Source organism: Artemia franciscana, chromosome 10 (assembly GCF_032884065.1).
Source record: "Artemia franciscana chromosome 10, ASM3288406v1, whole genome shotgun sequence".
Classification (NCBI taxonomy): Eukaryota; Metazoa; Arthropoda; class Branchiopoda; order Anostraca; family Artemiidae; genus Artemia; species Artemia franciscana.
The window spans coordinates 24150851-24178841 of NC_088872.1; the positions used below are offsets into that span (position 1 = coordinate 24150851).

Genomic DNA, 27991 nt, shown 5'->3' on the forward strand with positions numbered 1-27991 from the left:
GGTATCCCCAAAAAAGCATGTTCATTTATATAAGACACAAAAATCAATGCAGATTGAATTCCAGAATACTTCATACACTTCCATATGCGTTTTTCAATTTTTGAATTAATTCCGCCTTTTCCGTTGGACTTGCAAAACAATGAAGAGCGGCATTCATATTCTGAAAATAGTTATTATATAAAATTTATCAGACACAAATTTCATTAAAAACGTAAATAAATTTTAAATTTAGAATTCAACTTAAAGTTTAGAATTATTTAAAGTTATAATTTTCAATCACTTGCAGATATTAATAAGTTTCAAATCAGTTTGGTCGATGAGGCTTAATGGTGATAATACCATAAAATTACCTATTAAAAGACGATAGTCAACAAAACACACCTTCAATTTTCATCCATAATTATGAAAGGTCATCTCGTTACTGTTATGTCGTGAAAAAAGCACCAATAGGGTTTGAACTAAAAGTTTCCCTTTTTGTTCTACCAAATCTACGTTTCTATCTTTCTGAATTTTATTTTATTCTGTCTAAATTTCATATTACTGCCTGCTTTTATTTTGTTTACTTGATTATTTCCGTCATTTTTCTTCTTCTTTTCCTTCAAATGAAATACTAATTTGAATCTTTTTATAGCTTACTGTATACGTCTCCTCTTTTTTTATAAATTCGTTTAATGTTTTTTTCTTGATAATTGAATAAGATGCCACAGACTGATATTCTTTAATTTTGAATTACTGATTATTCCAAAATTATTCCAGAAAATTTATTAACAGATTCATCGAACACTGTTCATGTATTTTCCAGCACCATCATCGTACGTTCTTTGAATCAAAGTTGACGCAACTAAGGCAAGTAATTTTACTTACCTTAACGTCGTTGCTGAAACAATTATATACTTCTCAAGAGTAAGAATTAAAATTCCGCACGAGAAAACGCTGAGAAAAAGAAAATCAAAGAACATTTTAAAAAAGCTTTAAAAAAAACTAGGAAAACTACCAAAAAATATAAAGAAAATCATAATATCGTTGAGATTTTAAGGAAAAATCCTACGAGTCCCTGTTCCTCAGTTCAGGGAGCCACAGAGATCCTTCCTCTGTTTGCTTACCTATTGGCACTGCGAAATAAATAGATTTACCAATCCTTAGGCTGGGCTGTTGGCAAATAGAATTTCTGTATTTTTTACTTTTATAACAAGGAAGCGACGATTAATAGGTTTAAATTGATTTGACTACTAACGGTTTCAAAATATCTTGGTATACTCAGACACGAATGCATAGAAAGTTAAACAGAACATTTCGTCTGGATATAACCAAAACCTCTATTCAACAATCCTCTTTCTCGTTAGGGTTTCTTTGAGAGGGCAAGATAAAAATTTTGATAAATGTAACGTTTAGTACACTATATATTGAGAGTCTGCAAAAAAAGAAGCCCTTCGTTTGAAGACATTAACCACAGCCACCTCATTTTTCGCCGTAATGCTATTGTAATTTCAATTTATCCCGTAATTACTGACACATTGCTTTTGTATTTTTCATAAAGATAAGAAAACAACGTACTTATTTTTCATAAATCCAAACATCTAACATTTCGTAGTTTTTTTCACATTCTAAATCCACCCCTCGACCTTCTTTCCAAGCCCTTTAAAATAGTGTAGAAGTAGCATACAGTTGCAAAAAGTCCTATACTCTCCACTGAAGATTTTTGAAACACAACTATAACTACGCCGGCTAAATCACTCTTCATGACCCCACCTTCTCGCACGCGCAATGACAAATGTTTGGCGTCGATCTGATTGAATGCGATTGAATGCCAAGTAGCAACTGAACCTATTGCTCTGACGATCCGGAAACTTTCCGAATTACGCGCTATGATATGTGTGTCATGTTTGAAGAAACGTTTCGCTACTGGTATATGCTTCTACTGTGCATTATTACACAGTGCACCAACAGATTACACCGTATACCAACAGATTTATGTCAGTGCACTACTGAAAAATCGGGTTAATAAATTTCCATACTTTAGCTTTAGCTTTCCTAATTTTTCTAAATATTAAAATCCAGGGTGGGGAAAGGCTTTCTTTGACACTTTTCACATATATTTAATAAGTAACTGTACGGATAGGTTCCTAGGATAAAAAAACAAATAATTGCCAACATGTGAAATTTTTCCATCTATTTAATTATGCTGTGCTTACATATTCAATCGTTCTTACCGCTCTGTCAATATCAGCATCTTCTAATCCCCATGATTTGGCAAGTTTATGTTCATCTTGAAGTGTAGTCCACGTAATGGAAGGATTATCGGTGTTGAGGGAAAAATTCATTCCATCCTTATTAAATCTGGAAACGGAATAATTCTTTTATGAAAAATAAAATGCTACAGTAATTAGCTTAATGATTTTTCAGCAATTATTTTATAGTTGAAAATGGGCAAAATTGAAAAAAAAATTCTTCTGTCGGGCAAAATCACAAATTACAAGCTGAATAAGACATGTCTACAATGGCAAGGATAGATTACTTCATTAAAAACTTCATTACTCAAAGAAGCGGTTTCTTGAGAAGCTCTTTCTTAGTTTTGGACGGGCAGTCAAAAGTAAATCAATCTTATAAACTAATAAAACTTGCAATTCCTTTCGGATCGATTTAAAATTCACAACAAAACATACTTTAATTAAATATGGTAGATAGCTATAATAAATAGCTAATTATTAAGAAAGACCTAAAAATGCGTGGAGTAGACCTAACTACCCTAAAACACCAATTATTTGGATTTACCCACATTTTTGTGAGTTGTTCACCATGACTATTACCTACTAGTAATGAGCTTAGTAATGAGCTATTGTTAGTGTGTCAGTACATCTATTAATGCCTATATATTTTAGAACAAGTTCTATGCAATCTCCAAAGCCTTTGAATTGGGGGTAAAATTCTATTATAGCACAGAAATTAGGAGGCTAAGAAATAAATATATAATTTGAATTTCCATTAACCGCTCCTTCCAAACAATAATTAGTACAGTTGCAATTGTGTCCTCCAGTTCAGATACAACTCCGAAAACAAACAAGAAAATTAATACTTTTTTTTGTCTCTTTGGTATTACTTACTAAGTGAAGGCTACTTCTCATTTCATTCACTAGTGGGAAATCATTTCCATGAAAAACGCATTTGAAGAAGTTTTCAGTAGCCTAGACAATATAAAGAAGCTTAGACCACACTCCCTTTCTCTAAGAAAAATTTAACAAAACGAAAATAATTCTTTCACTGCTTAATTCCTTGCAGAATTCAAGCATGTACACAGCAGTGGGGAGGCCTTGCCCATTAAAATCTATAAGTTTTCCATGATTTTTCTTACAGTTTCTTTTATTTTTCCTGTTGTTAATCTATTCTTTTTTGCAACCCAATTCCTCCCCAGAAATAAATTCCTGTATGGATGTCTAAATAGATAAACCTTTATCTTGTTATCCCATAATGTATGTTGCGAAGGGACATACTAATAACTACAAAAAAAAATCCTGGAAACACCAAACATATCGGTTTGTATTTTATGAAAACATAGTAAGAAAGAAAATCCAAAATTTCGTAAATATCGTATCTTTCAGAAGAGGATAAAACTTAGGATACTTAAGCAACAATTCTGGTCGTATTTTCAAACTACAAAATCATAAAAAATTTCATTTAAATTCTTGTTTAAAAGTTGTTAAATTACTTGATAATTGGATGATCCTTGACATTTTGCTTTACGCTGCCTGTCATGAAGCTCGACCATGGACAGCATTCCAGATGAATCTGCGAGTCCAAACACCGCTTATATATTACCGGATCATCCGCACAATGATACCCGTGTCCAATTCTCTCAGCAAACAAGTCATCCATAGCCTTAAAATATAATAATAATATACATAATTTTTTTTAGCATTAAGCAATCAGGAAATGAGTCATCGTGAAGAAATTACGATATTAGAAATGATTGAGATTTTTCTTCATTATCATAATCTTCTACAGATACTTTATGAATGACCAGAAACACAAAATAAGATAGGAAAATGAAAAGAATTGAATCTAAGGCGCTTTAAATGGCTCTTATGAAAATTAAAAAAAGTCAAAAAATATTGCATGGGATTTCGTACAAAAAACAGTATTAGAGATTAATTATCAAGAGTTAAAAAATAAAATAATAAGAAAATTGTAATAGGAACAGACTGTCGGTTTTCATTTGAATGAGCCCCCCTCCATCGTCCAAAGTTTCTAAAGCATCACCTCCAAATAGACTGCTCCGGGGGGGGTGATAATAAATAAACAAATAAATAATACATTGATCCATGTGGCTCTTTTAAAAGACCACACTATAGTGTTGCATCTTTTAAGTAATGAGAAAAGTCTAAATGAGGTAAGAGTTTCATAAGAGGCAACTAGGCATCATTTTTTTTACTGAGGGTTAAGGACTGTTTTGACTTGAACGTTTACTGAAAGTGTCTGAAGCAACGAACTATTATTCAGCATTTTGTTCCAGTCAAAAATAATAAAATGGATTGCATAAATACGAGGACTACTTTCTGCTTATATATTGTATTTCCATTTTTAAATGTTCAAGATTTTACGGCAGTCTCCGATCTCTGATGGGCAGGTTACTTTTCCATTCTCTTATTTTCATTATCTAGAACTATTTATACCTTCAAGACCTCATCTGGACCATCACATTCTCCTGCATGGGCAGTACGATGAATCCCTTCCTCTTTAGCCGTTCTAAATGCAGTTAAATCCTCGTCAAGGAAACTCCATCCACCTGGAAGTACTATTTGCTTGTGAATATAAAAAATGAAAGGTTCAACGTTGAAATAAATCAAGTCCTAAAAATAACTATTAGCGTTTTTAGCATATTTAGTACAGCAATATTTCGTCTTATTATGAATATAATCAAGGGGGGTAATTAAGAGCATAGGGGATTCAGCATAGAAGTTAACTAAATCCAAAAGATATATGTCGAGATATGTGAGTCCAAATATCAAAAGATAGTGGTAAAAATATTATTACTGTTTTTAATTTTGTAAAGCAGCTTTCATTTAGTGCAGCTTTGGACTTAACTTATATTCCAAATTTGCGGCTGTTATCAAAATGTAACATACCATAGATCTATGGTGTAAAAAAATTCAACCATTTTTATAGTGAGCCCTAGAAATAATAGGGTGAATCCGGAAACTACAGAGGGTACTGAAAAGGTTGCATACTCTGGAAAGCGTTGGAATGCATTGGAAACACTATAAGGGCATTCTAGTGTTTTTTTTTCATCTATCGTTTGTCTCCTTTTGATACATTTTCAACGACATAATATTCTTAAAAATCCAGTCTCAAGGTTGTCAAATCCCAAAGAAAAGAAATAAAGTAAAGTGTAATCAATTTAAAAATAAAATAAAACAAATCAAGAGGAAAGAATTTAAAGCCAGGATTGCAGCCAAAATAAATTACTATTTTTCTCCGACTCATTTACTAACAATAAATAGTAAAATATTCTAAAAACTTAAATTAATCAGTTAAATTTCATGATTATTCTTGAATCACACAATTAAAGTTTAATTTTCGATCGAAAACATTTTTTTGTAATAAGGAGAGAATTTTACGCGCCTACCATGAAGATACAGATAAATGATAAAAAGAAACCACTCTTCTTTGTTGCAAATCTAGCTTGAAAAGAAATGGTACAAATCAATAATTTTCGTTTTGCAAACTGGAGGAGCTTCGTATCCTTAAAAAAAATACAAATAAAAAGCAAGTGATTTAAAGTTAAGGTAATCTGGCTTCAATTTTAAGGGGCTAACCCTGTAAAATTGATCCGCTTTTAAGGGGATCATTTATGGAATTTCTGTTTGTTTGATTATCTACTTAAGAACATCGGCAACAAAAATAAATTCAAAGAGAGAGAGAGATAGAGAGAGAGAGAGAGAGAGAGAGAGAGAGAGAGAGAGAGAGAGAGAAAGAAAAAAGAGAGGGTGCGACATACATCAACTATACAAAGTATGCAGTCAGCAACAACACTATGCTTGTTATCTCCGATACAATATTTGGATAGTTTTTTTTTCTTTTTTGTGGTCATTACGGTGGCTCCAGTAGCTACTCAGCAAGGAATTATGTATTTTTATTTAGATACACACATATACATTTTTTTGTATTATCAGTATTTCTGGCATATTTAATTTGTGCTTATAACTAGTACTAGAACGTTCTTTTTTCTTCTATTCCTGGCACGCCCCTGGGACAACTTGCCTTTGCAAGTTCGTGGGCATATATATATATATATATATATATATATATATATATATATATATATATATATATATATATATATATATATATATATATATATATATATATATATATATATATATATATATATATATATATCATGAAAAGAGAAATCACCAATGCAACAGCACAAACACAAAAAAAAAAAAAAAAAAAAAAAAAAAAAAAAAAAGAGAGAGAGAGACAGAAGGAGAAAAGGAAGACTGTTTTCCTAAATTAGTGATTAATATAGACCAGCACTTGAATGAGGCCTTAACCCTACTCATCCATACAATCACATAGGTCAAACAGCATAGCCATACACAATCAACCATAAAGAATAATCCATGGACAGGCAGTCATGTCGTCAATAAGTATAAGTCGTCATTTACCAAACAATAGAAAAAATAATATAGACAAATAATTCAGAGGCAGCAACCCAACACAAGGGCTCATCAGGAGAATACACTGGCCTATATAGGGTTTCGCCACTTTAAATTCTCTACCAAGCACAGTGTTGTGGCTACCACAGAATATCCATGGCATCCCCGTGTCAGGTATCACCCCCAAAATACATGCCTATGAAAGAAAAAGAAACAGCAAATGTAAAACAACCAAGTAAAACCAAAACAAGCTTATCCTGTTAATATATCCCTCTTTTTAGCAACAATAGGTAAACTAAATATTATAAATTTTAACAAATCACAAATATTAACACATTGCAGAAAACCTGAATGAACTAAACAATTATAGAATTCATCTTTACCATGTGGCTAATTTTTAAAAAATCCGTGCAATTAGAAACACAATTCAAAATAAATGGCGCTGCAACAACATTTCTCAAACCTCCGAAATTAGTTGAAAATTTCTTTAAGTATTTCTAGATAATTCTTTTGATATTTATTTAAAAGTTCGTTATAATGAAAACTAAATTTTTTAAAATTGCCAAGTTAATTTATTTGCAGAAAAACCTCTTGATATCAATTTTTGGCTTAAGATTTTACAGCTATTTTTAAAATCAATATAATTATTACAAATCCTTGCATAACGAAGTAACTGTGAGAAAAATGCTGAATATGTGATATTTGAGTGTATATTACTTTCAGGGAATGGGAAACTAATCACTTCAAAATCAAAATCATCCGTTTTATTATACATTTTAAAACTTAATTTATTATTATCACAAATATTAATATTTAAATCTAAGAAATGATCTTCATGACCAGCGCCATGACTAAGCTCAAGAATAAGCTCTGATGGATATATATTTTTAGAAATATCAATGAAATCCTTACAATTTAAGACCAAAATATCATCTAAATATCTTTTATTATTTGACAAAACATGTTTTAAATTAATTGGATTATTCTTATCCATCATATATTTATATTCTAGTTGACTTAAAAAAAAGTCAGCTATAAATGGGCTGGCATTCCCCCCCCCCATGGGAATTCCCACAATTTGTTTATACAAATCACCCCCAAATCTTGAATAAGCATTGTATAAAACAAATTCTAATAACTCAAAAATCATATCCAAGCTGTAACATCTCAAGTTAACTGTAGTATTAAAGCAATTTGTCCATATAGCTTTTTTATTATAAGTGTCTATTTTTAAGAACCTTTTACTAGATAAGAGGAAAGATTTCTTGATAACAGTTTTTAAATTATCAAACACTACATTAAGTGATAAATTAGTATACATTGTCGCAAAATCGAAAGACTCAATTCTTTTAGCTGAAACCATTGTTAAAGAATCTATCACCTGCAGTGAATTATTAACACTCCAATATGGATTAAAATTCGAAAATTTTTTAATACCAGAACAATAGGTTTTAAGTTTATTTACAATTTCCTTTAAAATTAAAGAGAGGTCAGTAGCAGCAATGCGGGTTGGACATTTAGCTGCTCCAGCAATAAACCGTGGTTTAGGGGGATTCTTATGAAATTTTACAGTCCAATATAGGAAAGGGAACTTTTTATCATTGTCATTTATTTTAATATTAAAATTTTTAAAAAGTATTTTTTCAGTCTTTTCAATTAAATTCTCATCCTCTATATTTACCTTTTCGTAAACATTAGTTGTGCATAACTCCCTTTTTAAGATATCACAATACAGCTTCTGACAAATTATGGCAAAATTATTACTAGCTTTATCCACTGGCACAATTACAAATTCATTCTTTAGATTAGCAATTGCTTGTTTAATCTTCGCATTATAAAATAATGATTTAGTGTTACTATTTTTTAAGTTAGAATATATTTTATTTCTTATTCTACTAATAATTAAATTCTTCCAACTTTGAAAACTCTCTTTATTTTTATTCTCTTTCTTACACCACTTATCAATAAATAAATCAAAATCATATTCCAAGCCATCAAGAACACTCGATGGTTTCAGATGATGAGAAAGACGGAAATTAGCCCCTTTATTCATTATAATTTGAATATCATCTTGCTTTATTATTGACAAGTCCCCTGTTATAACATGTTTGTAAGTAGGATTTACAAATGGGCCAAGTTGCTTACAATTACAAACCGGTTTCCAATTTATATCACTATCTAATCTTTTTAGTATTAAATTATAATTAAAAATAATTTACCCAATAGTTTTTGAAAATTTATAAGTTAAAACTGGACTATCATTATAATTCAAATTACTAGGAAGGGCCTGTTTCACATGCCGCTGATTTAAAATTTCTGGTAAATTAATATCTTCAATCTGCTTACAAGTAAAATTAATAGGTCAATATAATCTGTTATCCTTATTACTAATCTTATCGAACCTTTTCTTTTTTGAAATAGATTTCGTTTTAGTTAGAATGAAAATTGTATCACATATTACTTTAAAATTATAATCAAGAGCTGTATTATTCTTAACAATCCAGAAAAGTTTGATTAAATTCCTCTTGGATAAATTATTTAGACATTTTATTACAGAAATCATACCTCTAGATTCAAGTAGCTGGCATAGATCTATAGAAAGCATATGTACATCTAATTCATTTTTTCTATTATTTTTCCTATGTCCTCTCGATCGTTTTTTACGTTTAGTAGGACAGGTAAAAGAAGGATGGTATATATATATGCATTTTGTGAAGTTATATTTTTATTAATAAACTTAAACTTATGTTTTTGAATATATTTATGCGTATTTTTCGACTAAATCATGACTCTTTTACTTTGCAACCTCATCCAAAAGTTCGGATTTCAGATTCTCGTGCGATGGTGCTCGCCGTAGACTCGTAGTGCAAAAAGCTACATATAAGAATATCAACATTTTATACTATGAAATTAGGCCAGATATCATCTCAGTCGACACGGTTACTGTCAATATGAATAAGTCTTAGAGGAATTGAGTAAAAGCTACAGAATAAACTCATTATAAGCATAAAAAGATCAGAAATCCAAGCATAAAATTTATCACTACTTCATTCATCTGCATCTCATAATAATTTATCATGTTGGAGGGTCTCAGGTTGCTATTGGTTATTAAAAACAGGCAAAACGAGAAACTTTCGCTCTACGGTGTTGATTTTAGTTACGGAATTACAGAAATGTCTTGTGTTTCTATAAATATTTGTTGCAAAAAATATATAAAGGGATTTCAAAAACGCCAACGAACAAATCTAAAGATTAAGCCTAGTCTATAAGAGCATCCTGATTCCTATATAAAAATAACCTTCAGCAGCGCTTGTCAGCTTCTTCGCAGTTCCAGCAATGTCCATACCAACCACTCCTTCATTTTTGTATTTCCTACACAATCTCAAGATGTCTGTGGACCAACCTAAATAGAATATACTTAAATTTAGGGTATGATTTTTAGAAAAAAAAACATAATTGACAAAGAGAAAGACATTTGTTAGTGTAATCTCTCATACTGTACGAATAAATAGAATAGAAAAAACCTTTTTAAGAGGAAGAAATTGCTGCTGATTTTGTGAAATTTCAGGATAAACTTACCAATACTTATTAACCTAAGACTCAGGTCATTCAAAAGCAAATAGAGAAAAAGAGGGTAGAAACTCTACAGACAAGCCTTTACTGTAGCATAAATAAGGTTATCCGACATAATTATTTCTTTTCATTTTTTGTTACACTCCCTAGTTTTACTAACACTAGGGCTTTTCAAGAGGTGGAGGGATTAAAATACAAAAAAAAATGTTCATATAAAGGCCATTAGTTTTCTCTTTTGCATCCAATTACTAGAGACAATTCTCAGGGGGGAGGAGCCACCCCTTTCAGATCCCTTGTGTTGTGGTATGTGTGCTTCTAGTGTCTCCCTTGAATTTAATACAGTTGATTTAAAACTACCTCTATCAAAAAGGATAGATGACTGCTATCCCGATAGTTCTGAATTTTCAGTTGCAGAGATCTTCCAGAAGGATTAAGCTCAGAGGGGGAGGAGGTATGAGGATAGGAAATTCTCAGAGGGGGGATGAGGATAGGAAATTCTCAGAGGGGAGGAGACACCCATATCAGATCCACTATAGGCTGGTATGTGTTGTGTCTAGGGTATCCTTTTAATTTAATCCAATTCATTTAAAACCGCTTCTGTCCAAAAGCATAGATGACTGCTATCCTGATAGTTAGGAATTTACAGCTGCAGAAATCTTCCAGAAGGATCGTGCTTCTATGGTCATAGAGCTGTGCATATGAAAATACGTAAAAAAGATTGGGTAAAGCTTAATTCCCCAACAATGTCTAGACTTGTTTTTTATAGGTGTGTTTTTTTAATGAGTGTAAAAACAGGAATATACTACTTTTTTTACTTTAAACATCATTCTCAATTATTAGAATAATATGTTAGACAATTTAAGGCTCATTTTTAATTGAAATAATCAGTAAATAAGGAATCTCATTCACTGAAAATTACAGAGATTACTCAAAGTACATTTTATAGAATTATTGTTTCATACATAAGGCTTGAAATGTGCAAGTGAGTTCACAGTTTGTTGATTTCTACTCAATTTTGGTTTTAATATGGCTCTTTACTTTTCTTTGAAGTTTTTTTTTGGGAAAATGATTTTATATTAAATCTGACATATTATTATCATTGCTGAATTATAAGAATGTTGGATTCTGGATCCTAATTGCAAAATTTTGGATTCTAATTGCAATTTTGGGAAAAAATGTTCGGTTAGAAATATATTCATCTAGTTATTTTATAATAATATTTTTACTACAACATTCTAGGTGGATGGAGCGGAGTAATTCTATTTATATGGATTGAAAATCTGCATACTTTCGGTTTACTATGGAGTTGAAGGCACTCTATAGACATCCTTAAATTTACATGTACTTTAATACACAATTTTACGAAAATAATCTTTTTAAGTTCTATTTCGTTATATTTTTTTTTAAGTACACTTATAACAAAGGTTTACTTTTGCAGCCTTATACAAAAAAAGGAAAAAAGGAAAAAAACACGAATCAATACAAGTCGATTTTTCCACAGCTTTTTATCTTACTGGGAATTTGTCTTGGTCCTGTCTACAAAATCTGAAGGATTCATGCCAATCGCAGGAAAAACAATTTTTGGCCCCATTGATTCAACCCAATTATTTTCAAAGTATTTCCTCATTTGACCAGTGTGTATGCCCAGATGTTGCAAGCAGATAAAAGATGAAATAAATTTGGGGGTTAATTTAGGAGTAAAAAAATCTATAGAAGAAATTTTCTCCAATAGGTCTTGTCTTTATAAAGGTCCCATTAACCCTGTTTATATTACCGGTAAGTTTAAGTCGCTCAGAAGGAACAAAAACCCCCTTTCGCCGTTCAGTATCTTTGTTACCGTCGAATATGCAATTGATGAAAGTCGACGTTCACCAGTGGATGTCCGAAATACCTTTTTTTTCTCCTCGGATTTTGTCAGCGTTGCCAGTCAACTTTCCCAGTTTTATACAAGGTCTGATGGTGACAGGTTAGGTTATTAACCCATTTCTGAGATATATAGCCCAATTTAACCTAACCTAACTTTAACTTTTACCATCAAAGATTGCATAAGACTGAAAAAGCTGATTCGCTAAGCTAATTGAATCCAAGCAGAGAAAAAGGAATTTTGGACATTCACAGGTGAACGTAGACATTAGCCAGATTCGGGACATTCACAGTAACATATCCACCAGCCCAAAGTATTCACCAATTGACGCCCTGAACACACTGAAACATCCTGGTTGCAGCAGTAATTGCAACACAGTAAAATACGAACCACAGCCCATAGAATAGCAGAAAGTACAATCTCCTTTATAACAGAACTTTGTATTAGATATTGCCGACTTTCAGTGATAATCTAAGAGTCCTGAATAAAGGATTGTTTTACTTTAGCATCGAGAGATAAATGTAACTGCCCCCAAAAGGATAAAGTGGAGACAGGATTGTGGAAAGGTAACTGGCTGATGTTACAGGTAAAGTTGAGTTTTAAGTCGATCGCGGCAACCTAACAGGAAAATTCTGGTTTTGTGGTATTTGGCACTACGTAATCAACACTGGCATGTAATTCTTTGATAAATTTTTTTGTCACAAATTCTATGATTAAATTGATAATAAAAACAACGAAGGGTAATCAGGTTAAAAAGACACAGAGAGACTTCAAGTCGAAAATCGTAAGGAACAAAATTTGTTGGCACAGTTTCAAACATGATTTATCGATACAACCAAACTTCAATTAGTTTGTCTTCATTGAGGTCTACCCTACTCTTCAAGTATTAGCCTTTCTGGGACAAAACAAATTTAGACCACTTTCGTGGATCACGAAGAGATTCGGTTAATGTCAGTCTTTACAGCAGTTAAAACTTGGGACTGGGAGTCAGGAATATTCTAGGAAATTTCAAATACCGCAACCTGAACTTTTACTATATTTGAACCAACGGAGAATTTTACAGTTTTAATCAAGTAAAACTAGCTAACGCATGAACAAGCTGTATGGAAAAATGCATACAATATACTACGTTGGGTGACAACCAGTAGGAGAAATGCAGAGAAAAACAGCGCCTGTTTTCTGTCTTTACGAATATACATAATCCACTTTCCAAAATTTTCCTACTTTATTAAAGTGAATTACCTGGTTCTTTTGGCTCTGTCTAAATGTCGCAAGAAAGCCAATCACGAAATACCTATATGCTGTTTTCCAAATCAAGATTTTAAAAAAAAGAATTTTTAACCCTAATCACCGAATCGATCCAGCCTATTTTTGTCTTAACATTATATTCATCATCACCCAGGGACTTACAGCTGTAAGTTTAAAATCAATTAAGGGCAATGATGGCCTATTTATTTGTTCTCTAGTATTCTTTCCCCTCCCAAAGAAAACGTTTAGTAACCTTAGCGGAAAAGCGATCCTTGAAAACTTCAAGCAGATCAGAAGAAAAATGTAGGTCCTTTTCCAGGGCCTCTGCATTGACGGGGGTAGAAGAGGCTACTGTGCCCCCAGTATAATTTTTGTTTACATTAAACTCCACTTAGCCCACGGACTTACAACTCCAAAGTTCAACTTGTTCAGAAAAATGAGTTTGTTGAATCTTTTTTAGAAACAATTTTCAAGCGAACCACTTTTTTGTGAATTAGGGTCCACTTAGCTTAACGCATTTCTAATGTAAATTGTAAATCGAAGTTGCAAGGAAAGCGAAACAATTTTTGGCCTATTTTTAGGTAATCCGTGTCCCAAGTCTTAATCTGTTTTTGCAGATTTAGCCCAAGAACTCAAGGGCTAAAGCTTCAAGTCAATCACAAAGAAAAATTTATTTTTACTCTCTTCCAGGGGATCGTATATATTTTGTTTCTATTTCTTCCTGTATATTGGGTCCATCTTGGCCATAAGCCTTAAGTATATAAGCTTTAACCAAATCTAAAAGTAGTTTTTGGCCGTTTTGGGGCTCTATTTTGAAGGAAAACAATTTTACTTTTGGTTTTTCGTCTGCGTTAGGGTCCCCATAACCCCAAGTACTTAAATATACAAGTTCCAAGCCAATTGGAAAAACTGACCCTTTTCGAAGCGCCGTATTTAGAGCTTCCCTACCCTCAAACTAAAACAGTGTACGTTATGGGTCCCCTTGGCCAAGGAACTTACTGTATTACGGCAAAAAATTGGCCTTTTTAAGGCCAAAAATTGTCTGATAAGTTTTCTTATCTGGATCAGACTTTGTCTGATCCAGATTTAGGGGAGCCATTATTTCTATTTTTCTTTCTGCATTTGAATATTCAAAAGCATCTTTAAAGAGGGCCCATGTCACAGACTTTTATTTTTATATTAGGCTACTCTTGGTCCTAGGACTTATAACAGTAAGGTTCAAACTGTTCAGGGACAGATTATCAGGGGCGAGCAGCATTGAGGGCATAAGATGCGGGTGGGCATCTTCAGCCTTTTTTGGTGCCTAAAAGGGGTTAAAGCTTTCTATTTTCAATCAAATGAGTGCTCTCCCAAGTTTCTACAGCCAACCCTCCTAACAAGATGATACAGACAAATAAATAAAAATAATACACAGAAGACATATAGTCTTTATGCTCCCCCAGAATCCACCCGGAAAAAGTCTGTATGCTTACCAATAACAAACACCATAAGCAAACACTGGCGAAAGTTCATAGCTTGTATCCCTTCCCCCGTTGACTGTGGGGGTTAAATCGCCATAAAAGACAAAGTTATTAGATATTTTGACTATGCTGAAAAAAATGGCTATCCCAAAATTTGATAGAGTTATTTTGTGGGAAAATTGAGTGTGTGAGGGGGGCTAGCTGCTCTCTAATACTTTTGGTTACTTATTTGATTTCCGATCAGATGAGTCCTCTCTCGATCTTCTACGATCACTGGTTCCATGCGATCGCCCCTAGGGAAAAAAACAACAACAAATAAACACACATCCGTAATCTTTTCTCTGACAAAAACTGCAAAATTCCACGTTTTCATACATAGGAGCTTGAAACCTCTACAGTTCGGTTCTTTAGTATGCTGAATCTAATGGCGTGAATTTCATTTAGATCAGTTGATGTATTAGGGATGTTTCTCCCCTTTTTTCAAAAATTGGGTAAATTTTCTTAGGCTCGTAACTTCTGACGGGTACCATTAAAATTGATGAATGTTACATATTTTCAATAAGCATCAAAATTAGATTCTTTTGACGTATTTATTGTTATCAAGACTCTGTTTCTTAGAATTTCGGTTACTATTGGGCCGCATCGCTTCGTACTTACAGTTTGTTGCCACGAACTGTTTGAAAAACAACACGAACAAAACAAAATACAGAAGCGTGTAATTCTTTGAAAGTGTTAAATTTGAGGTCGATGGTTGAAAAAGAGAATAAAGTAAAAAGCCAATACAGCTTTTTTTGGTAAAAAAAAAACAAAACAAGTCTACCGTGTTTTATATTCTGATTAATTATTTTCGAACCATTGTTCATCTATTTGAGCCATTCTGTTTAACTACAAAAGAGAAGGATAGACAAAGAGGCCGTATCTAAGGCTTTTGTTTGGAGATGGGTTGGGGTGGTGCAGTTGATGCCAAACTGATTTTCCTTCAAGGGGAGTTTACACGAGGGGTTCGGGGAGTTCGACGAGGGGTTAAGCTTTTACTTACCTGTGTCTTCAGACCAATCTAAAGGGTTGGAAATATTATCATTTTTCTTTAGGTGAAATAGTCTTTTACCTGCATTTATTCGACCGATTGATGAGCCAGAAAAATATATGCATTCCTTTTTGTTGGGAAGGAGTGAGGATTCAAACTCTAACCCGGTCCCTAGATACACCCATGGTAGATAAAAAATAGAAGCATATACCCTTCATCCCTCTTAGACACATCAAAACGGCTTTGGCGTTGATACCGAAATCTTCTTTTCCTCTGGAAAGTCCTTTGGTTACAGACTCAACTACTTTGTTTAAATATTCTTCATCCAACTGCTTCCCTTCGGAAAGAAACCACTGGGGTGAACAATGAACTTCAACATATATAACCCCTTGTGCAGCCTTGTCTTCACAAAACTCGTACGCAACTCTTTCGATCACTTCAAAATCATCGCTATAATAACAATGAAAACTCTATCTTTAAGATGAACTGCATTTCATGAGAAGTTCCTGATCACAAAACGAATAAGTAAATATATGGAGGAGGGGAGGGCAAGATGATCCTTACTTTTGCGCGATGTGTGGAAGTATGGATAAGGGTGTGAGTCATCTGATGTAAGAGCGTGCATAATTGAGTGAGTTGAGAAATGAAGTGTATGGAAATTTAGGTTTGTTGAGGAAAGTCTAGTGAATGTAACGAGGGATGAGTGTTCTGCAAGCGTTAAAAATTTAGAAATATTTTTTGAATGATTTCTTTAGCTAATTATTTTGAATGATTTCTTTGGTTGGCAACGGAGCACAGAAGTAGATTTTTGTGATTTGTATTTTTCTTCTTGTTATATAATGTTGATGTTATGCTGTGTTTATGTAACGTCAATTATTTATAAGCGAATTTTCTTCTTTGTTGTGTATTGCCATGGCCCTAGAGGCTTTTAGAGCAATAAAACTTATTTACTGTACAAGCCTTTTATCACTATAAAACGCACTGAACACTAAAACATATTTATTTCATAGATTGTAAAAATAACTTTTCGTCTTTGAAACTATATAAGAACCATTTTTAACAATAAACGCAATTTTAAACTATTAAGTTTTTGGGTAATTTTCTCATTAATTTAAACTGACTAAATTTTATCTGCTTCAAAGTATCTATTTTTTGTATCTATTTATCTATCTATTTAAGTATCTATTTAAAGTATTTAATTTTGTCCATCTGATTATGATTAGGCATTCACCATCCTCAATTCAACAGACAAAGCAATTCAAATTAATGTCGCAACTGTTTTAACCATGGAAGCTATTTTTCTAAAATTATGGAAATCATTTTTAACCTATAATGCATTATCAAATTCAAAATTTTTTGGATTTTATCTTTAATTTTTCGATCATTTTTGCGTAATATGACTTAATTTCAGCAAAATATTTTTTGCAGACCTTTTTGCCCCTTGTTATGTTAAAACCAACCAGTCTTATTTATCTAATTCTACCGATTTGTTTAAAGCTAAATTCACATCTTTAATATTTTCGTTAAATTGTTTTTCTTGGCATCACTATAATTTTCTTCATCTCTATTGATGATCTGTGAAAACTCTAATACTTTTGAATCTTTAATTGCAATAGGATTTTTATGTTTGTGTTTAGGCCTTTTCCCCTTCTTCTCTGATATCCCGATTGACAATTGCCATATTTAAATATTTTAACTTCATCGGCCCTAGACCAGGGTAAAACAAGTCAAAAATCAGTAGTTAGATTTCCCCGAGATTACTGAATGGGTTTATAAGGTTTAAAGTTTCAATATATGCGGTATTTTCTGTAAGTTAAATTGATATCTATCATTCAGAAAAGATATCTCTGTTACACTCCGCAGTGACAGGTTTTGAACTTCACTCAGCTCGAAATTTTCCTTGCCTAGTGTAATCATCCTGCGAAGGCTGTAACTTTAATTGTCCTAATAAATGTCTTAGTTGCCTTATTTTGTATGAGAAAATAACCGTATCTGTCGAATCTGGATCTAAGGGGATAGTGACAATTCAGTTTCCTAGACTGCATATGCAGCATTAGTTATACCAAATGGAAAATACTTCAAATTTTACATATTTCTTACAGCTAAGATATTATGTAATCCATTTCATGTAGCCATAGATACCTGATGAATTTAAATTCTGAGCCTGTTAAAAAACGAACTTATATATTAGGCTTTTCAACATGAAGTTTGCTGTTTTTCATGAGGTGTACTTTCATCAGATAGGATTTTAAAGGCAAGCACACAGGGAGGCCACTCCTCCCTTCCCAATCTCACTATTGTGTCTGCATTATTATACCAAATTCATACAACTTCTATGATTCAGCTTTTTTAGCCAGCCCCTCCCCCATAAGAAAATAAATTGATAAATTTCTGGGTACAATCCTTTGATCTCTTTTTTCTTGAAGGAATCAATTGGAAGAACAACAGACTGTATTTAAAATCCCACACAAACGCTCGTCAATTACATTACAGTGTGGTCTTATGAAACAAACACAGGGCGGTGACGCTTTTCGTTTTCATTACTGTAGCATTGTATTTTTTGTTGATCACAGTGTTGAATTTTTCCTTGTAATAACAAGCCACTAGTTTGATGTTTTTTTTTTGGCTCAAATACATCAATAAAAACAAAATAGCAACATTCAAATACTCACACTACAGCTGGATGGAAAAAGGTAAGCTTTGACAGAAAATGTTGTAAGTCAATGAATTGCTCCAACTTTATTGCTGACTTAAAATCCTCAAATGTTCCATTTCCAGGAAGATACAAATTCTTTTTCCTGTAAATTTAAAATTTAGACTTTTAGAAAAAAAACTCCCAGATTCAGAAAAAAAGCAATAATTACCTAAGCTTGTAAGAACCTTCTTTAAAAAGCCAAATGCACAGTCCGAAAATGGATTTTGAGTACTTGCAGTCATGAGTTACAATCTTTCATGCAAAATGATGAAACAAACTCTATGTAGAACAGAGCACGAGTCAATAAAAAATAGGTCACATCTAGAACGACTACGCTGAAGCCAGTGATTGGTTGAGAGGAGCCGATGACCTTACGACGTATCTTACTAATTGCTTGGTTTTCTGAGAAAAAATTATTCCGAACAAAACAGCTTGGTTAAAAAAAGAAGATATCCTAAATGGAGTTTTTCTTCTGTTTCTTGAAAAACCAGTGTTTCAAACTGTTCATGGAACAAACTGCACGTAAGGAGTGACCTGGGCTAATAGTAACCAAAACACAAAAAGGAGGTTTGATATAACAATCTGAAAATCATAAGAATACAATTTGAATAGTGATTCCAAATGCGTAATACCTCATCAAGCTTAAATCGACCCATCGAAAGCTAAGGACTTGAGAATTTTATTTGGGGGGGGGGAGAAGAAACACCCCGAAGGGAGCGGGTGATCTTAATAAGAATTACATCATCAAATTCAAAAAATCCTCTTTTTCATAAAAAAGGGTTTTATTAAATAAAAAAACAATGAACCAAGCCGAAGTTTCTAAACTCGATTGGGTAAACATCACCCTTTACGAATTCCTTCAAACCAGCCATTCTTACCCCCCCCCCTCCCATTATATATATATATATATATATATATATATATATATATATATATATATATATATATATATATATATATATATATATATATATATATATATATATATATATATGTATATATATATATATATATATATATATATATATATATATATATATATATATATATATATATATATATATATATATATATATATATATCATGAAAAAAGAAATCACCAATGCAACAGCACAAACACATAAAAAAAAAAAAAGAAAAAAAAAAGAGACAGAAGGAGAAAAGGAAGACTGTTTTCCTAAATTAGTGATTACTATAGAACAGCACTTGAATGAGGCCTTAACCCTACTCATCCATACAATCACATAGGTCAAACAGCATAGCCATACACAATCAACCATAAAGAATAATCCATGGACAGGCAGTCATGTTTATTTGTTACCCGCATTGATACAAAATACATGCGGAGTAAAAAATGAAAGAACAAAAAATAATATAATCCACAAGGAAATAAGAAGGAAAACACGACATAAATAACATAACAGTATCCACTGAATCAGGAAAAAAGTAAGTGAGAGGATCACTGGCACATATCTTCTTTGGAATATTAATCCTCAGATCCTTAGCGATGTTGTCAAGCAGCACTAGAGGGTCGATAAGTCCAAAATGAGAAACAATCTTGTGATTTCTATATTCTCTAGGAAAATCTATCTTTAGGTTGGAAAATAAATGTTAAGAAGACTAAGTCACTAAGGTTAGAAATAATTGCAGATAAAAAGGTGACGTTGGATAACGAAAAGATTGATCAGGTGGACAGATTCACTTATCTTGGTAGTATTATTAGTAAAGACCGTGGGAGCAGTGAAGATGTTAAAAGTAAAACAGCCAAGGCTCAGGTTATTTTTTCACAATTTAAAAAAGTTTGGGAATAGGAAGATAAGATTGAAACTGAAAAGCGGATGAAGAGCTGCTTGATGTTTTCCAGAGAAATTGCCTACGGATTGTTCTAGGTACTCAGCTGACTAACCGTATTTCAAACAGTAGGCTCTACGAAAAGTGTGATTCAATCCCGCTTTTTAGGGCTATAATGAGAGAAAGGTTGAGATGGCTGGGGTATGTTCTGCTGATAAAGGATGACAGATTGCCAAAGATTGTCCTTTTCCGCCCGCCGTGTAGGACTAAAGGGAAAACATGTCGACCTCGTTCGGAGTGGAAAATGTCATAAAGAAAGATTTAAAAGAAATGGGAACTTCCTGGGAGGGTGTAAAGAGAGAGGCTTTGAATAGATTGGACTAGAAGAGGAGCGTGCGTAGCTGTGTCGGCCTCAGGCGGCTTGCTGCAGCGGTGAGTTGTTAGTAGTGGTACTTGTAGAGCACGCATGACTTTAATTTGTAGACTTCTAAGGGGACAAAGGGGGTTAAAAACGTACTTGGCCATGCAATATAATTATATAAAAGAGGTGGGTGAATAAAACAATAAATAAATAAAGCAATAGCATAATATCTTTTGAAAAAAGTGCTTAGCTTCCCCATCGCACCAACATTTCTTGCAACCTTGCTACTAACACATAGAATGTATTCTTTGAAGCTAGGGCACCCGTCAACAATAACCTCTACATACTTGGTTGAAACTTCTCAGGGCAAAATACTTTTCGCCAAACTGTGTCTCGTCAATCCATTGATAGTAATTGCTACATCTCCCGTAAATTATAAGATGAGATTTGGTGTGGTTTACCTGAAGTCTGTTAACCCTCATCCATTTTTTAATGTAAAGTGTACCAGTCTGAAGTGTCTGCATAGATAATTGCTCGATTTTTGCAGCAATATATATATATATATATATATATATATATATATATATATATATATATATATATATATATATATATATATATATATATATATATATATATATATATATTTATATATATATATATATATATACTACCAAGTGAAAGCTCCAAGATAGGCATTCGATTTAAAATTACCAAAAAACATTTTATTAAAATTCTCAGTTTGAAAGGCGACTATGCCAGGCGCTGGCGAATTCGTTCTTAAAGAGTCACGCAGTTCATACACAATAAACGGTTAATTTAGATATTTTTTTTAAGGCTTCATTTAAATAATTTGATTTAGTTGATGCTCTTTAAAATTATGCACAGTGATGCATAAGTGTCCACACCTATTATGGAGAAGACCTGATAGATCGTTGTGCTGATGAGGGGAGGGGGTCCCTCGTGCCTCGAAAAGTGCATTTTTACAACCATATTTTTTTAACTCTCAATGAGAATTCAGATACATATACAACAAGGTCAAGGGGCCAGGAGAGGTTAAAATTCATCTCTAATCTCCCTTCATTTGGACTAAGCCTGAATATAGGTGCTGCAGGATAATGGCTCCCTTCTTACTGCAGAAAAATGTTTTCTTTGTAACATAAAACAGTACACTCATTATATTTTCCGGAACAAAAAGTGAAGAGATGAGTAGGGGGCATCTGGAGAGTCGTCGGAGAATTTCCCAGGAGGGAGAAGGAAAGTGAAAACAGCAACTTTGATTTATCGTCGCTTAAATGGAAGCATTTAGATTTTATGTTGACTTTTTATATATTAAACAATTCGTAGCAAAGCACTACAAGAAAGGAGCAACTCGTGCTAATAGTAGCCAGGACTCTAGAAAAATTTTGATAGTAATATATACATTAAAGTATCGACATGATTTCAAATATGTCAACTTCATTAAGCTAAAAGTTACATTAAGATAAAAGTTTCCCCTGCAAAAGTCACGAGCCAGAGAAAATTTGCTGTATTTATGAAAAAAGGGGGAAACACCCCCAAAAGGGGTAGAGATATTAATGAAAATAGCACCATCGAATTATGTAGATCAGATAATTCTATTTTGAAGGCTTCAAGTCCATAGCTACAAGTATGTGAAGTTTCATGTTTTTTTTTTTTTTAGAAGGATTCGTTTTTTGATCACAGATTCGTATTTACTTATTTTTTCCTCACGGTTGAAACGGAGCTTGCGCCTCATCGAATGCTTGACTTTGGAATTGCCGAAAGAATTGATTTTACTACATAAAACAAAAATAGCTAATCCGACATGTATTAGAAAAGTCTGTTTCTATTAAAATATGTGCATATTCTAAAAACTAAGTATAAGCAGAAGTACCTACTAAAGAAATTATCTAAAGCAATTCTCGTATTGGAGTAGCTTTGAATATTTTAAATGCTCTAGAAAAAACCGTAAGTATACAAAACACTTCTTCAAACATTGGGTAAACCGTCAGCTTTTCAACAAGTGGGCTGTTCCAAACCGAATTACAATGGTCCGTCGAAACTTTTTTTTTCAGGACTGTCTGATCTGCTTCGTTTGGGGCTTTTACTTTTTTCGTGTTTAATTTCCTTTGCATTTTGTTTTCCCTGTCAGAACAAAGATGTCCCGTATAACCTTTCAATTTTTTATATTTATTACGGAAAGAGCTTAAAAGATAAAATAAAAATAGTTACTTAGTTAGTTCGTATGCGGTTTCCAAACGAATACTTCCTTCTAAATGAACGTGCAGCTCAACCTAAAAAAGGTATAATTTTAAAACCAAAAAACAGGAGTAAATTAAGGAGTATTCAACAGTCTATCTAGAAGCATATAGTTTCACATTCACATATTTGAAATCCTTAACGCTACTAGAAAAAAAAGTCTTATATAACGGAAAGAAGCTATCCAGCTGGTCATTTAGTCAGAACCTAAGAGCGATCAGTTCTACCCTAAGATCTCGCATAAAAAAAAAACAAAATTAAAGAGTGAAAAGTAGAATAAAAACACCTCCCTTTGCAAGCTATTTTCAAATATGCAACTTTTGTCAAAGTCAGAGTTAACCAAATACATTAATTGAAAAAAATTTAGGAGGGGAGATTTTCCAGTAGTAGATTATCATTTTTTGTGTGAAAATACAAAAGAAAAAACAGGAAGATGACACAAGGAAGGATCTGAAGGAAATCGGAGCTTAGTTGGAGGGGTTGAAGAATGAAGCCTTGAAAAGATAGGAGTGGAGGAGAAGCGTGCACAGCTGTGTGGGTCTCAAGTGGCTTGGTAGAGCAGTGAGTTGCTTGTAGTTTTATTAGTAGTAGCACTAATTGAAGTGCGAATATTTCTGCTTCAAATCTGAAAGCCTTAATCAACTTTAAGGAACGAAAATGAGAAGAAAAAACTCGATTAAACTGTTAATAAGTACTAGAACATTACATAAAAAGAAGTATTTATATATCATTTGTACTTATTTCTCACCTTTTAATGTAATTTTGCAGCACGTATTACCCCTGGTTCCCACTGCTGCGATTTTGCGCCAAATCCTGCGACATGCGACAAATGACACAAATCGTGCGACAAACGACACAAAACCATCCGTTTTACTGCAATGTCGGATGCGCTGAATAATTTCAACTCATACGACAAATCGCATGCGTTGTTCTGATTAAAAAAATTGAAAAACGAAAATGATAAAAAAAAAAATCCGTTTAAGAATCTGATTTGAATTCTTCTAAAGTTTGTCGCAGCGACGCCAAAGTCTGCGTTTCTTTGTGAGCCTCCATCCGATTTTGTCGTATGTCCGTTCCGCCAGAAAAAAATCGTGTCAGGATTAACGCAGCAGTGGGAACCAGTGGTTAGCTTTTTAATCTAGTATTTTTATGGGATGTGAATCTGGAATATTTGAGCTTTTATCAGTATTTTTTTTTCAGGGTTCACTATCTTAATTAAAAACTACCCCTGTGATTATATCGTCTTTTTCTTTAATTATTATAAACAGCGAAGAAGTATCGACTTTTTATTATGGACCAATGAGCAGGAGCGGACCCAGCATTTTTTTATTAGCAGGGGGCTCATAATAGGTTGCTCTGATAAACTTGTGAATAGAGAAATATCAGCAATTTAAAGGGGACTTCAACAATTTTACGTCGTAGGTGGGTAGTGGAAATGGGCGTAAATTTAATCTTAAATCTGGCGAGGGTTGAGGTTCTAATATATTTGTTGAAACTAAAATGATGTAAAAATATTGATACAAAAATAGTAAGCTATAAAAACCACCTAATCATAAAAAAATAAAAAGCTGTTCACCCTCTAAAAAAGTATAATATTTAATATTTCCTGTATAATTTTTAGCCTTTGCACTTCTGACTACTAAAGCGAGTGAGTTAAGCTTTCTATTGTAAAAAAAAAAGTTTGCCTTGAACCCTTTTAGAGTCATGCATTGTTTGCGACTATTTGCTTATGTCACACCAGTACTGAACTAGCTTTCAAAGTGAGAACATCTCATAACTGGATTATATTGATTCAGAGTTCAAAGTAAAAGGATTTGGATTGAATTGGATATTTATGAACTGTGAGTAAAACCGGTCTACTTTAGTATGACTAAATTTATATAACTATATGAGCGGGGTTCTATGATTGGGAAAGTGTTTGAGTTGTGTTTGAAGGATTTTCTTGAAATTCTTGACGCATGTTCTAATCAAGTTGGTTTCAAGAGAGATTTGGGATGTGACCACGCCCATGCATCTTTCAGCAAAGTTATTGAAGAAGCGAGAATCTCTGGTCAACCGCTATACGCCCTCTTGATTGATGTCAAAGGGGCCTTTGATAACATTTCTCATGCATCTGCACTGCTCGCTTTAATCCATGCTGGATTGCCCCTAGCTGTTACTCGAGTCCTTTACTCTTGGTATTCTGGATTAAAGATCCATATTTGTCCGAGTTTGTCCTCATCTCAGTCCAAATTAATTCAAGTGGGTAGAGGAATTAGACAAGGAGGAATTATTTCTCCTTTTATATTCAATTCATGTTTAGCTACTGCCCTTAATTCTCTTTCCTGCTCTTTTGTTTCATTATCTCGAAATCTGTCTTACATTGCATACGCTGATGACATTATCCTTCTAAGCCGGTCTAAGTCTAGTCTTGTTTCTAATTTTAATATTTTAATTAATTGTTTAAAAGGTTTGGGCCTTTCTATCAGTTTTGAAAAATGTCGATTTTTTGTTGTAAATTGTTTAGAGGATTATGTCAGGGCGATTCTCGATTGCGGCAATGGTGTTATTTTTCAGTCGTCGCCAATAGTCACTTATTTGGGATTACCTTATGCTGCTTCGAAAAGAGATTTTAAACCAGTCCTGGTTCATCATGTTCAGATGAAACTACGCAAGGCATTTGGTCCTTTAATTCGTTTTCGGGGTTTTACCGTCGGGACGTCCTTGATCGTATGTATAGCGCTGTTGCTCTGCCTCACGTATTGTTCCCGTCCCTCCTCTTAGGTATTTTCAGACCTTTTGATCTTTCGCCCATTAAAGTTTCTTATTTTAAATTTTGTAAATTTTTACTTGGTTTCCCCCTTTCTTTTAGTAACACTGAGATTGTTTTAAAGCTTAAAGTGAAGGATCCTGTAGTCTGTAGAAAGAAAAAATATATAACATTTGAAGATAAGGTGAAAATTAACCTTTTAGGCCACAATTTATTTCCGTTTTTTAGTAACAGTTCTGGCTCTTGATGATTTATAGGCTAAACTATTTAGCAAGTGTTTTTGTATCTTTTTTTTCTTCTCTTTTTAAGCGTTTGATCAATATTTGATAGGTTTTGATTGTAAGTGTTATCATTTGTATTTTCTTTATATTATATTGTAGCGTACTCCTCATTTTTTTAGGGAAATAAAGAAAATAAATAAATAGATAAATTTATCATGTCCCCTAACTATATGGTATCACTTAGTAATTACGATGGTGATGAAGAGTAGGACTTTCTCTGCACTATCTAATGTTCCAGTCTGAAGTAATCTACTAGGTGCAAGAGTTGTGTCAGTTATATCCGTCAAACAGTAATAATAAAGTCCCAGGGTAAAATTACGCGCAGCAAGCAATTTTCTTTTGTCGATGAACAACTGTCGCGCCATCAAGACACAATTCTAAGTGCTTCAACTAATGTAGGCATATCATCTCCGAATTGCAATATACTTTCATGACGCTCAGCCCAACGAGTTTCAAAGCAACCTTATACATGATGACCTAAAAACATTCTTAAGGACGGAATTTCGTTTTGCCAATGCACTACAAACAGCTTGCTACCTCTTTAATACTACCTACAGCATTCTTGACACATTGGCTTTTATTGCATTTTAAAATCGATAGGATCAGAGCAAAATTTTTGCTTCCACAGAGGCTGCTTCTTTTGGCAACTTTTTGGATCTCTGATACTACCCGTCTCATTCCGGGAATGTTGGAACTGCATCGATCGCAGTTTATACCGACACAGTTGTCAACGATTAATCCAATGACTTCCAGTAGCACAGACTTAGCACAGACTAGCTTGAGCACAGACTTGCCTACAATTTCTCCTGTAATGCGTGGTTTCATGTTCAGTTATACCCTTATAGTTCATTTCATGAATGTCCGTAAATCCAACAAAGTCTTCTACAATACTGCTATCATAAACATAGAGGAGAGAAAGACTAAGCTGTAAGGTATGTGATCCATCCATGGTTTCACCAAATTTTATAATACGTAAAATCTCTTCAGCGTAACATTGTATCAAGTCATTTGCCATCGTCTTTCTGATATATGTAGTTTTACATCCTGATGTCTTCAAGCGTTCTTCCAGCTGAGTATCACCAATATTAATTCTAAAGCATAAAAGAGCTCTAAAATTACCTTAATTTTTCACGGGATGGTCTGTAGCTTCAATTGGACTACCATCATCTCTGTGTCCCCTCAACGGAAAATTTTATCTGCCGTGTAAAAGTAATGTTTTTTATAACTGGGACAAACTTGGATCGGTTTTTGAACACTTGAGTTTTCCTTGTCTCATACAGCAAGTCCAAAGTTTCACATTTGGGGTTTTCAAAAACAGATATGAAAGACTTAAATCCTGTATTAACTCCTTTTATCAAGTACTGCATGTTTATGGTAAGTTGTAGATGAATGACTCTCTAAATCTCTATCCTTTCCGGTAAGTTTTGCATACTTTAGGAGTCATTCTGTCCCTCATTTCTTCAATGAGACGGTTTGTTGTCTTTCATCTCACTTTTGGTGAAAAAGAGTAGCACATAAAAATTTCGTACTTTTTATGGTCATTAAGTCACACGCTAAGTCACACAATTAAATCACAATAAGATTATTCAATTAAACAATTTTTAAACCACGCCAAAAAATGTAGTCATAAGTCCCTTACCCATATAAATGTCAACGTTAGTAAAAGTAGATAAAAACTATTTCAAATATCTTTAGCTACTGCAGAGCCTTCTTACGTTAAATTTGTATAGGCTCAAGCGCAATTGCTTTTCATAGAAGCAAACGGCATCTACAAAAAAAAATTACAGAAAAAATTTGATATCAATTTCTTGAAAACAGCAAAAAAATGATAATAATGAGATGAATTTTAAAAATTAAAGAAATGAATAAATCTATGAGAATAACTAAGCTTTTCTAACTTACAAGAGGTTTCATCGTCCGTGAAAAATATAGATGTAGTCAAACTTAGAAAAAAATGAATTATCACGTGTAAAAATATAGATGGCAAGTATATCAACCTGTTTGCTAACTAGATAAAAAAATGATTA

The 27991-nt window shown here is 33.1% G+C and overlaps 1 protein-coding gene across 2 annotated transcripts; it reads right to left on the bottom strand.

Moving 5' to 3' along the window:
* Positions 1 to 2: 2 nt before the first annotated feature.
* Positions 3 to 27962, bottom strand: LOC136031950 (adenosine deaminase-like). 2 transcript variants are annotated; one of them, XM_065711958.1, is made up of 9 exons: positions 27867 to 27962; positions 22908 to 22969; positions 18501 to 18626; positions 16040 to 16278; positions 9955 to 10059; positions 4668 to 4780; positions 3704 to 3873; positions 2211 to 2337; positions 3 to 160 (listed from the first exon to the last, which is right to left on the bottom strand). In XM_065711958.1, exons 1-9 carry the CDS (start codon positions 27876 to 27878, stop codon positions 71 to 73), a joined length of 1044 nt encoding a protein of 347 aa, XP_065568030.1. In that variant the 5' UTR covers positions 27879 to 27962; the 3' UTR covers positions 3 to 70. The 2 variants fall into 2 exon arrangements, with proteins under 2 accessions (XP_065568030.1, XP_065568028.1); XM_065711956.1 differs by having other exon boundaries at positions 4668 to 4789.
* Between the last annotated feature and the right edge of the window lie 29 nt (positions 27963 to 27991).

Excerpts from the sequence above, each read along its gene's own strand:
- LOC136031950 (XM_065711956.1), bottom strand. Across the intron at positions 18,627-22,907 it reads ACCGCATACGAACTAACTAA|GAAAAAGAATTTGTATCTTC; the intron begins GTAACTATTTTT and ends TTAAATTTACAG. Across the intron at positions 161-2,210 it reads ATGCTGATATTGACAGAGCG|AATATGAATGCCGCTCTTCA; the intron begins GTAAGAACGATT and ends AACTATTTTCAG.